The sequence below is a fragment of the Schistocerca serialis genome, chromosome 1, assembly GCF_023864345.2.
Source record: "Schistocerca serialis cubense isolate TAMUIC-IGC-003099 chromosome 1, iqSchSeri2.2, whole genome shotgun sequence".
NCBI lineage: Eukaryota > Metazoa > Arthropoda > Insecta > Orthoptera > Acrididae > Schistocerca > Schistocerca serialis.
Window position 1 is genome coordinate 765049818 of NC_064638.1, and position 13656 is coordinate 765063473.

The 13656-nt window shown below is 40.5% G+C and overlaps 1 protein-coding gene across 1 annotated transcript in view; it reads right to left on the reverse strand.

The window, feature by feature from the left end:
• LOC126431019 (putative odorant receptor 85e) overlaps positions 1–13656 on the reverse strand; it is an 81224-nt gene that overhangs the window by 47433 nt on the left and 20135 nt on the right. The window contains exon 2 of the mRNA XM_050090431.1: positions 2889–3130. Within this exon, the coding sequence (XP_049946388.1) occupies positions 2889–3130 (242 nt within the window). The remainder of the gene's footprint in view (positions 1–2888; positions 3131–13656) is intronic.

A 13656-nucleotide genomic window follows, 5' to 3' on the forward strand; every position in this document is an offset into this window, starting at 1 on the left:
CAACAATGGCTTCAGCTAAGCGTCGAATCAAGCTGATCTTGGGTGACAGCTGTGGCTATTTCAGATATAAGGCACTTGCTGTCCAAATTAGCGGTTATGGGAGTCAGAGGTGATCGTATTGTGTGCCCAATGACACAAGATACGATCACAACAATGATAAGTGGTGATTCGTGCGAAATTTTTCGTATATGCTAAAATATTACAAAAACAAACGGATTCTGTTAGGAATCGTTAGCGCCAGGATTTCACCCGGAACAAGTCCCGCCCACTCACCCCCGGTATTCCCGGTCTTTGTTCGGAGCCTGGACATCGTTTCAGTTGACCCACGTGGTTTACCGCGTTCGGCTGCACTTGGAGTGAATGTTAAATTAATATCTTGCTAGGTCTTAAATTTTGCCAGATAGTTAAAACACACGTTATAAAATACGTGCACAATTGGCCTCAGCTGTGCCAGGTACTTCCACAGCAAACAAAAGAGAAAAAAATGTAGCATTGAATTCTTTAAATACGAGAACTCAGTATTCAGATAAATAGCCTATGAAGAAACATACTTCTATGTGAGAAAAAGCACTCAAACCTAAAACAGGAGAAACCTACCCTCAAAGAATAATTGCTCGGAGAAAGAGGAACCACCGTATACTTGACACTAGAGTTTCAGAACTCAGACAGTATAAGCGAAACAAGCACCAGTGTTCACTATAATTCCAGAGGGCATCAAAATTACTTTGTTCTTGTTAGATCAATCCAGGTTGTTTTTGCGTGTTATTCATTGAATAGTTTTGCTGAAAAGTTTTAGGGGTGGAAGAAGAGTTAGCACAGCATGGAGGACGTTTTACAGCCGTGAAACACTGCAGCATTTATTTCCTCCATAATTGCTCTGTGACCAACATACGGATCATCAATATTATTTTTAAAAAATAGTTTGAATGACATTTATGAAATTAATAAATCTTTTGGTTAAAAATAGACAGGACAAAGAATAACGACAGATTATTTTCCTGAGACGTTTGGAACGGCATATCGGACACTAATCACACAGAAACAGCCACATTTCTTTATACCCTCGTTTATAATGCACAGGTATAGCATTCGAAGAATTTACAAGTTAAAATTCACCCATTACCCATGCAAATACTAACGAAATATACCATATAAGCAAATATCTTACTGCTTTCATTAGGCATTTCTACTTTATGGCATTCTTATATTCTTTAATTTTCGTGAGCTACTATGAGGGCCTATATAAACAAAACGACTTTCACTTATTTCTATATAACGTTGATTTTAGACAACAGAGTTAGTCGACTGCATCTGTGGCTTTACTATCGACATGACAGATTCAAGACCATTGTTTTCGCATTGTATGTTTGCTGTGCTGTTTCCCTCAAATAAAAGTATTATAATAAGTGAATTAGTTAATGAAAATTTGTGCTTATTGCCCTAAAATATCATCACGTTATTTTTTTATTTCTATTGCGGCGATGCTTTCAATTCTCTATAAATATTTTTATTTCTTTAATAATGCAAATTCATATTATATTACTATTCAGAAAAACTTAAATTTCTTATCATTACTGAATTTCATCACAGTGTAACATGTGTTGGACTGTGACGATAACAACTTTGATATAGCTTCCTGTTTCCGGAACTCGCGGCTGTTTAGGGGAGGGCCTTACACTATGGATAGGCGTGGAGGGGGGTGAATGGCAGGGACTTGTTCCGGGTGAAATCCTAGCGCTAAGGGCACGTGATTCTGTTCCACTACATCGTCATGACGGGCGTGAACTAATATTGTTGCAATATTAGCGTTACCTGTTGCATTAAGATCGTGTATGGTGTTGTAAGTTAATGATTTTAGCCATGTTTTTTTTATTAATGTTAACATGTTCTAGTTCTTTCACGCTATCTGTAGCTCACGCGTTACTGTCCTCGAATGACAAACATGGAAAACAAAAAAATGCATTCCGAACAAACATCCAATGCTTTTCCTATACTTTCATAATAAATTCCTCGTATACTCTCTTTTTTTACCAGCACCTGCAGCCTCTTGACTTTCCAGGGTAGCTATCGTAACTAAACTGAGTATATTAATTTTACATAAATAAATTGAACTCTTTAAATGTAGATAATAGCTTAACATCGCAATAAACAAAATTAATTTGAAAAATAAGTAACAGCAGGATTCGAATCCAATCCAGTTAGATACCAGTCTACGTGATTGACCTCTGTGGCTAGGTCATTGATATTTCAAGTGCTGCTAAAAAATCCCTAATACTCATAAATATTTACACATCGTTTTACCTTTTCCTACCGCCTACTCAAGAGAAACATTCTAGGAAATTGAAAGGAGCATCTACCTGTTTCTATTCACATACATTATGTCAACTCCATATATCCTGTTGCACGCCCTCCCTTTGCATATCTTAGCAAGCTGTAAGCTTGGTGTCAATTCCATATTCCTGTACATAGCCATGCAGATAAATGTATAGACACTTTTGTCAAGTATCACAGATGTATGTGAGAATAACATTAACGTACCAATACCAAAGGAACTTCAGATTGTCAATTGTAAATAGCATCCAGAACAAAGTTAAGTAATTTTTATCCTTGTTATTATTTTAATAAATGTGTGTGAAAATCAAGGTCTGTTTCAAGTTGGTCACCGTCAATCTGCTACTCTAAGGGTGCAAGTGGCATTTCTATCGTCTGACCTAACGGCAGAAGATAAACACGCCACGGTAAGAACACGAGACATATTGCTGACACTCGGCTACTTCGTTAGAGCGACAAGTCAAATAATCTGATGGAGGGTGTACTGAAGCTCTTACAGTACGCACACCACAACGGTTCTACAGCGGATGTCTTTGCTGCCGCGTGGTGCCTTCTACCTGAGTATCTGCTGGTGGTGGCGCACCACGGCGACGATGTCGCAGGTGTCGGCTGTCAGGTCGTCGATGGAGCGCTGCAGGTGCTGGCAGGCTATGACGACGAAGTGGACGAACATGCTGTTGAAGGCGGCCACCGAGCACATGTGGTTGAAGGCGACGGCCGCCTGGTCCAGCAGCAGCAGCAGCTGCCTGGCGCGGCCCCCCACCAGGCCGTCCACCGGGTACGAGATGTCCAGCAGCAGCTGACACAGGGCAACCCACAGCACTCAGGGTACAGCCCAACCGAGCGCACTGTACGTGGCAACGGGGAGAGCAACATACTGTGTTGTGCTTCGGAGGGGAACGAATAGAACTGTCTGTACACTCTGAGCAGAAAAACTGAATTACTTTAAAATCACAGAGAGTTGCTTCCGAAATAAGCCTTTGTTACCATCATTTTCGAACGGTCATCGTCATCAGATAATAAAAAATTGTTTACATCAGCTTTCGTGGTATCGTTCTTATTTTTTATTTTTTATTTATTTATTTATTTATTTATTGTTCCGTGGGACCAAATTAAAGAGAAGTCTCCATGGTCATGGAACGAGTCAATACATGAAATTATAACACGATAGTAGAAACAGATAAAATGATATACAAGAAACGTATTCAGGTAACAATTCGTAAGTTTAAATAAAGAAAATCAACAATGTAACACTGGAATTTGATTAATTTTCCAGCTCTTCCAGGAGCCCCTCGACAGAATAGAAGGAGTGAGCCATGAGGAAACTCTTCAGTTTAGACTTAAAAGCGTTTGGGCTACTGCTAAGATTTTTGAGTTGTTGTGGTAGCTTATTGAAAATGGATGCAGCAGAATAGTGCACCCCTTTCCGCACAAGAGTCAAGGAAGTGCATTCCACATGCAGATTTGATTTCTGCCTAGTATTAACTGAGTGAAAGCTGCTTACTCTTGGGAATAAGCTAATATTGCTAACAACAAACGACGTTAAAGAAAATATATACTGAGAGGGCAATGTCAGAATTCCCAGACTGTTGAATAGGGGTCGACAAGAGGGTCTCGAACTTACACCACATATAGCTCGAACAACCCGTTTTTGAGCCAAAAGTACACTTTTTGAATCGGAAGAATTACCCTAAAAAATAATACCATATGACATAAGCGTATGAAAATATGCGAAGTATACTACTTTTCGTGTTGAACTGTCACTTATTTCAGATACTGTTCTAATGGTAAATAAAGCAGCATTTAGTTTCTGAACAAGAACCTGAACATGGGCTTTCCACAACAGCTTACTATCTATCCGAATGCCTAGGAACTTGAACTGTTCCGTCTCGCTTATAATATGCCCATTATGTCTGATCCAAATATCGGTTCTTGTTGAAATGTGAGTTAGAAACTGTAAAAACTGGGTCTTACTGTGATTTAGCATCAAATTATTTTCCACAAGCCACGAACTTATTTCATGAACGTCATTATTTGATAATGTTTCAATATTACACACAAGATCCTTCACTACGAAGCTGGTGTCATCAGCAAACAGAAATTATGTAATTAGAATTAATTTAGAATTGTATGTTAATACCTGTAGCTGCTGACGGGCGTTGATATATATCAACAGGGACAGGTGAAAATGTGTGCCCCGACCGGGACTCTTACGCGGCATTTCCTGCTTACATGGCAGACGCTCTATCCATCTGAGCCACCGAGGGCACAGAGAATAGTCCGACTACAGGGACTATCTCGCGCACGCCTCCCGCGAGACCCACATTTTCACCTTTTATGTCCACACACTACATTCGTAGTGTCCGTACCCAACACACTCATTACTCGTGGAACACATTCTTACCAAGTCCCGTAAGAGTTTGGGTAATATGTGTGCATCCGTACAGAAGAGGAAGGTCATGGCCGGTATTGTCATAACTATATACTTATATGGATATGGTGTCTGTTCTTTTGGACATGTCTGACAGAACAGTCACCGTATCCATATAAGTATAACGTTCTTAATGTTGCGTAAAAAAGATAATATAACCTCTAAGACAAACAAAACGACGCACCATGAAGGAATCATCCGAATAGTACGGGCCGCGCGGGACTAGCCGGTCTAGGCGCTACAGTCATGGACTGTCCGGCTGGTTCCGGCGGAGGTTCTAATCCTCCCTCGGGCATGGATGTGTGTGTTTTTCCTTAGGATCATTTAGGTTAAGTAGTGTGTAAGCTTAGGGACTGATGACCTTAGCAGTTAAGCCCCATAAGATTTCACACACATTTGAATATTTTTTTTTAATAGTGCGGATATTGGTAGATGTAATGTACATTACAGGCAAGAAAATGATTACAATTCCAGAAAAATTGGTTGATTTCTTCAAGAGAAAGTGCTTTCCGATCTCAATAAGTCATAACGCGTTGGTCCATCTCTGGCACTTATGGAAGGAGTTATTCAGCTTGGCACTGATTTGATAGATTTGTTGGATGTCCTACTGAAGGATTTCATGCAAAATTCTGTCCAAACGACGCCACAGATCGTTAAAACTTCGAGCTGGTTGCAGGACCCTGTCCATAATTCTCCAAGCGTTTTCAACTGCGGAGAGGTCTGGTGACCTCGCTAACCAAGGCAGGGTTTGGCAAGGACGAAGACAGGCAGTGGAAAGTCTCACCGTGTGCTGGCAGCACTTATATTGCTCAAATGTAAGCCCAGGACTATTTGCCATCAAGGGCAACAAAACTGGGCATCGAATATCGTGGACGTACCTCTGCGCTGTAAGCGTGCCGCAGATGACATCCAAAAGAGACCTGCTATGAAATTATGGCACGTCAGACCATCACTCCTGGCTGTCAGTCCGTAAGGCGGGCAATAGACAGTTGATATTCCACTACCGTCTAGGGTGTCTCCAAACACGTCTTTGGCCTGGAATCTCATTGACTGAAGCAGAATTGTCTTCAGTGATGAGTCCCGCTTCGAACTGAGCCCCGATGGCCAACGACGATGTCTCTAGAGGCGCCCTGCAGAACGGCGGGAAACCAACTGACTGTTGCCCTCCAAAAGGCCCAACAACCAGGAGATGGTCTGTGCTACTATTTCTTTTCCTAGCAGGACCCCTTTGATTTTCCTCTGCGGCTCGCTTACAGCACTGCGGTACGTCGACGGTACTCTACGCCTTCAAAAGTAGCATGCAAGTCAACAGCAAAAATGTAGTAATACATACATATCATGGCATTAAATTAATTGTTTTGTTGCTGCTTGGAGCTTTTGTTTGCGAATTAAATTTTGATCTTTAAAAGTTCTCCCTCTATAAAACACAATTTACTTATTTCTCCAGTGCAGAAAATAATGCAACAAGCAAAAAGTTCTTAGAAATGGTTTTATCGTACCGTTACTAGTTTCGGTAACTTTGATTTCTGGGCAAGTTTTACGTTTTCATCCCGCTCTGTTATAAGAGATAAGTCTGATATTCATTTTCGATCCATACTGATACATGAGCTTAGAGAAGTAGCATGTGGGTAGACATTGTCAGGTGATTGCAGAAGCAATTACTAACATCAGAAAGACGACACTGCAATGACAGAGGAGGAATACAAAGAACATGAAGGAGCATTTCTTCTATTCAGTATCTAAAGTACTGGTGAGAAACCACCATCTCTCCTACAAAGTAAAAACAAAGAAATGCTCTCTCTGTACGTCGGGGCGTTCCGGATAAAACACTTGACTCTTCAGAATGCGGCAGTTCTAGAGACGTTATGGATGAAGAGTGTAATGGAACACACCACTTTTCGAATTGAACAGCAATATTTCAGGACGCTGTACCGCAGGCTTGACAGAGATTAACTCTACCGAAGTCGAATTCCTACATGTGATGACAGATATTTCTCCATTTACACAATTCTTAACACGAGCTTCTCAAAAATAACCGCTTTCAAGTGTGATTTCTGAATGAGAAACCCATTACAAAACCTTTCCTTAAATACAGAGTGTAGAACGCGTTACACTAACGTACATTCTGTGGCCGTGCAGAAGGTCGTCTTAGTTTATGTTGTGGAACTCGTGTTCATAATTTGGTTAGTTATGTACGTGTTAACCGTAAGTTCTTGTCTGTGTTTATGCAGTTTTTATGACACATACGATTGCTACAGTTTGTATATGTTTGTACGTTTTGGGGTAAGTCAGAGGTAGACTGATTCGTAGGGTATTGAATCTACGCGCACCAAGCAGATAACACTTTTTTTTCTGAACGTCGGTGTCTGTACACACAGTTACTAGTCTCTTGATTGCATGGCATGATAATCCTATATTGCATGAGTGTAATGTCTGTTTTGCAAATGTTTCTAATAATGGAGTGCAGCTACGGTCAGCGAGTATTGTCGGCTGATCCTGTTGATACGTATTGTTAGTTCTCTTCCAAAAACATCAAGGGTCTGTAAGGTTATAAAATGTGATGTAGCCAATGGAATTGTGGTAAGAGGGGTCGCTTTCGTGTGTGGCGTGAGTAGGATTTATGCATTTTATGTTCTGTGTACTCATAGAATGCACTGCAGACGTTATTAGGAGTTCATGGCTTGCTGGCAGTTGGGAATTGTGCTCTGTAGTACTTGTCGAGATGTTTCGAAGATTTGTCAGACACTAGTTTTTTCCAATACATTGGTGGTCGATGCTGACCATATGTAAGAAACTGTGTCATTTTCGAGCATTCAACAGCTTGAATTTCTGGAACATGTTGTTTAGTTTGGATTGGGTCATCCTCTCTGAATTTCTAATCATAGAGCACGTCTCACTTAAATCACCACCATTACTTTGAGTAAACTTAAGATTTCTTGAGGGACAAGATCTGTATAAGATAAAGAGTGACGAGGTTGTCGGAGTCATGGTTTGCACCTGACTTTTCCTGTAGAAACCATAATCCGATTTGCCTCGATTTGTGTTGAAGTAAACTAAAAATAAACATCCAGTGAAAGCACTTTAACACAAAAGTTTTCATGATTGTACATTAACATTCATTCCAAGGTTTAATCACGACAAAACTTCTGGTCATCATTGTCATATGCAGGGGTAGTATTGTGTAGAGTTCCAAAACTTGCTGATTGAATCTTAGGACTGTTTCAGAAGCAGACGGTGTGCAGGGAGATACAAGGAGAGGCCAGGGCAGCAGGCAGAGCTGAGGACGGTCTTCCCTCGCCCCTCCCACGGGGACTACGCAGGACAGAGAACAGTCCTCGCGTTAAGCCACAACGGGTTCAAACGTGCGTTTCTATTGTTAATGTCATGTCAGCCAGTGCATGGCATGTGTCGGTAGACACCAGAGTTTGGCAAACTCTAAGCCACAGAAGAGGTCATCTATTCAAATTAGCGCAGCTGTGTACAAAAACATAATGTAACTGTGTTACATCTCAGAGAAAAGAGTTTTCACTGCTAATGCACTTTTGTGAAGAAAAATTTTATGCACAAGCACTCTTAATTTATTTTTGAGAACTTAGGAACCACACTAACTGGAAGTAGTTTTTCACACTCCTTTACTTTTTGCGCTGTACACACGAAGTGGACGGCTTTTGTAAAGTAACATATTTTTACTCACTAAGTCGTAATCACTATATTTCATTGTTAAAGTACTTCCTTTATTTTGTGTACTTTCGAACAGATCAAGATGTTACGTCACGCGTAAAGTGTAAAGAAAAAGAAAACAAAAAAAATTGTCAGCATAAGGAGATTACTCCTGTAAATAGGACATCCCAGTCCGTGGTAACATTGGGTTACAAACGTAATCAAAATTTTTGGTCAATTAAGTTAAAGAAAACATATTTTTAGTATTGCAGGAGCAGTGCAATTATGCCAAGCACTACAAATGTAGCATGGAAGTATAATAAGTTACACTGACCAATACTATGCTCCTAATACTAAGCCTGCACTGTGAACCCAGGCTAATACGTTAATTTCGTAATTAATCAAAGGGAACGAAAATTCCTGGTGTTATTTTCGAATATTGCTGATGTCTTGTGAGTTTGTTTATCGTAATGGAAGACTGTTAGGAGCCGGCCGGAGTGGCCGAGCGGTTCTAGGCACTACGGTCGCAGGTTCGAAACCTGCCTTGGGCATGGATGTGTCTGATGTCCTTAGGTTAGTTAGGTTTAAGCAGTTCTAAGTTCTAGGAGACTCACAAGCTGCGACATCGTCGCGAAAAAACAATGACCCGTATATGTAATAAGTTTCCTTTAATTTAGGTCTATGGTCACAAACTTTTTGTTAACAGATTACCGGTTTCGGTCTTTAATGACCATCATCAGATCTGTTTCATACTACTGACAACATGACTCGTGCATGTGATGTCATTTATTTGTATTTGACGATGCTGGTGCTGATTCCGCATTTAACATTTGACGATGCCACTATGGCTGCAGTACATTAGGACTTTGTTTTTATGAAACAGATCTGATGATTGTCATTAAAGACCGAAACCGATAATCTGTTAACAAAAAGTTTGGGACCATAGATGTAAATTAAAGGAAACTTATTCTAGGGGACTGATGACCTCAGAAGTTAAGTCCCATAGTGCTCAGAACCATTTGAAGACTGTTAGGAGTAGTTTTCGGATAGCAGTGGTTGTTTCACCAAGTTAATTTCTGGGATGCCTAAGCCAGATGATGAACAAGGGCTGCAATTTTAGAAATTTTTATTCTTTTCAAAAGGAGGAGGAAGAGACGACATTGCTGTTATACATCGCCAAGCGAGAGTGTTTCATTTTCTGCCGTTATTTGGTGGTTATTTTATTGAAACTATTGGGAAAGTGCACTTGCAAGGCGCGATCTCAGGGTCTTGTTGTCACCAGAAGGCAGACAGTGAATCTCAATAGGAGAGGTGAGCATCTCCAGGGAGATGGGCATCTTTCACCGAAGTGAGGCTGTGGCCTGCTTAGTGGTTTTGTGAGCAGAGCCAGTGCCTGGGCTAACTGGGGCCTGGAGCCACAATTCCTTCACTGCCATCCCCAGAGAACTGAGAATGCAGATTCTGGCTCTGCAGCATGAACTTCAAAGGTCGAGATACCGCAGCACTGCCCAGCCAGCGTGAGAAAGACTGTTGCTTTCGATCCAAAATTTTGGTCATGTAAATGAATTGAATCGTTCCAATATCATGCTTGGCGTGAAGAGGCCGAGCAGTCGAGGTGTCACTGCATTAGTCCAGTACCAACTCATGTTTGGTGACGTGCATTTTGTATTCCAATAGTGGGAACTTTCTGCTGCCTTCTCCTGTTTTTTCGTGAAAGTTTCTCGTCCATCACACTGACAAAGAATTGAGTCGTCCCCTACATGTAGAGTTTTTCGCAAGTAGAGATTTGAGGAGGGAGAAGAGAATTTCGTGACTTTCGTGTTCCGATTGTCATTCGATTAGTCTCCCAGTTGTCGTCTGGTTCTGATGGGCCCATTAACATTGTCTCATTAACATTGGAATTGTGTGTTGTCCAGATAATGGTAAGTGTTGTGTTTTCTCCAATACAGTCTTCCATATAGTTTCGCACATCCCCCAGTTATAGCGTCATTTTTGCGTGATTTGGACTGAGGTTTTATGCGACCCACTAATAACAAATATAAACTGTTACGAACCTAATCTTGTTGTTCTCACCGTGATAATCTTATCGCTGCGCACAGTGGCCAAACTGTAGGCAAAGTTTTCTTACTATTTAGTGAAAGTAACAATCACATCATTTTCTTGACTTTCTCGATTATAAGACGGTTAAATGACTAGGGAGAGCTGTATGATTTCCCCTGAGATTGTAAGTTTGCTGTGTACTGTTCAATGATTTTTTGGCTAAAGATCATGCAGTATTCATACGTAATAAGCAACATCATTTTAGAGCAGTGTCACACCATTACGTAGGTCTAGCGCCAACAGCCCACACTATCAGCTTAAATGTTCAGTCTTGTTCAACTGTTATTGAATCAGTGTACTTTATTTTACCTTAAGGAAAACATTAATTTTGACTCTGAATAATGGCTTTCCGCAGGCGAACTGTAACATCTGTATAAAGTCTATTTTATATATGGCCTGGTAATACTGCTGTGAATTTAGTAATATGTGTTCCAAGCTGTTTTCTGAATATTTCGTGGATTCAGGCTTACTACGAGAAGTCTCTAGGAAGGAGGAAAATTAGGGTTTAACATCCCAATAATTGCTAGGGAACTTGCTTTTCTTGTTAAGACCCCTGATATCTCATTGCGCTATGGCTCTTAGCTTTTTATGGTTACAGTCGACAGTATATTGTAATCAACCACTAACAGAAGATTTACCCACTGCTACGGAATTTTACCACTTAAGTTAAATTTTTGCCTGTGGGAAACTTGTAAGCTTAATTAATATTTACTGCCCCAAACTAGATTTTTATATAAAGAAGATCATATCCATGGAGTTGTTCCATAATAATAGTAGTTGTGCTTCCATGGCATCAATTGTGAACCAGCGTTACAGTTAACGAATTTTTCCTGTCCTCAGCTGCTGTGGACGAAAGGAGCTAATCTCACTTTCACCCTCAAGCACAGTACCATTTGGTCAATGACAGGCCAACGACCTGAAAGATAGTAAAAATACTTTGTAAACCCATCTGACAAATTTGGTCGATCTGGCCTTTGTTATCTTTAGTTACAGCCCCCTATGGGTCTCTCCCTCCCCCCCCCCCGCCCCCCTTTCCTCGCAGGTGTACATTAGCCTTACGGAAGAGGGAAGTTTATGCAGGTTGCGTAGCCAGCCTAACTTGTATTAAAAAAGTTTATTTTATTTTCAATTTTTCAATTTAATATTTTCCTGTAATGTTCAAGTACAATTCTTTGTGGTCCACATGCAAAAAAAATTGTTGCTTCAGCAAAAGCTGTTTTTTCCTGCTCAGTGTGACCCGCTAAAAACGTACCCACTATGTACTTGCCATGGGCAATCAATGTGGAGCTTTGGTTCCAAGCAGAAGGCTCTAACCGTTCCGACTTCCAGGTAGCAGTGATGTAATTTCTTTCCTATTCGCTTTTTGCGAATGTTGCTCCTTCATCGACGTTAACTTCTTGTACCACCTGACTGACTTGACAAATCAACCTGGGCGAGTCCGTTCGTACTTCAGATAAGAGATAAACTTCCTTTTTGTCCACAAAAATTTTCCCCTTATAACTCAAAGGCCCTAAACCATGCCCATACTATGCCTATCCTCACCTAGTTTCCTCCACACTTTACATTCTCAAGTAACACATTTTAAATATATAAAATTGTGTCACTTGCAGATTTGTTTTACTTTTTCATTCTTGCAACAGACCAAAACTAAGCAAACAAGCCAAGGAGTAAAATACAACTGCGGTGTTAAGATAAAATAATTCTGTGCCGGGGGACATCCTTAATTGATGTTAATCTTTGAACAATACACGGATAGTTAAGAAATAACTCTACATCAAACTTCCTGCCAGAGTCACGGTCCGGCACATAGTTTTAATCTGCCAGGAAGTATTATATCAGCGCATACTCCGCCGCAGAGTGAAAATCTCGTTCTGTAAACATCCCTCAAGCTGTGGCTAAGCCGTCTCCACAATACCCTTTTCTCTAGAAGTGCTAGTTCTGCAAGGTTCGCAAGAGAGCTTCTGCGAAGTTTGAAAGGTAGGAGACGAGGTACTGGCAGCAGTAAAGCTGTGAGTACGAGGCCTGAGCCGTACTTCGGTAGCTCAGACGTCAGAGCACTTAGCCGCGATAAGCAAATGTCCCGAGTTCGAGTCTCTGTCCGGGATATAGTTTTAAACTGCCAGAAAGTTTCATATCACCGCACATTCCGCTGCAGAGTAAAAATCTCATTCTAGTTACACTGTATCAAATTATCAATGTCTGTCAGGCTAAACGTTTTAGACTTAGTAGATTCAAAGCAAACGCTGAGCTTTAATTACATTCACTGCTGATCCTGCATTACTCAGTTAAAACAGTGTGTGCGTGGAACATAGTTAAACTTGCACCACTGCTTAATAGGTCACTAGAATAACTGCTCAATTGTTGTTTAGAAATTCTGATTTATTCATGCTTTTTGGAAACACCCCGTCAGCCGAACATCAGAAAGAAAAGTTCTTATGTCGCGCCTTAAGATATTTAAACAGTACGTATAAAGGTACTCGATCTGAAAGACCTTTCCTTCTTTTTCTTTTTTCATCCTCCCACTTACGGCAGTATTTTCCAGGAATGGGTAATCACCCTCCGTGATTTAACTATTGCTTTATTTTTATGTTTTACTGTAAATTACTTTTGTATGATACATGAATACACCCAATCCTCTTCTGACATACGGTATATCGCTGTTGAAATGGGCTAACTGTCAAGACTTGAATCGCAACTTTGATCGATATAGATTACAATAAAGATACGCGTCGAGAAAAGATGATACGTGTTTCTAACATAAGCTCTGATTCGCTTTTATCGGTGATACGAGTTCTGAATCGCAAGACGTATAATGAGTTTCCTGAATGGCTTCGCCATTCGCATATGAAAGACACGCATTGAATGCTTTTCCGTTATTGGCTGTCATTCTTCCATTTGTACTAGAAGGGAGACAAATGGACGTTAATACCGGACGGTGTCCAGCTTAATGCTTCTGCCCAAATGGAAGGAGCTCATTCATATGCTATGATCAAAAGTTCTCAGAAAATATTGGCGCACCATAACACTTTTATTTACAGTTAATGCTACACATTATTCACAAGTAATGTGAAACTTTTAACCGTCATCCGTCGCTAATTTCACCTCTGGAAATTTTTGTTAATGTAGAAGACCTG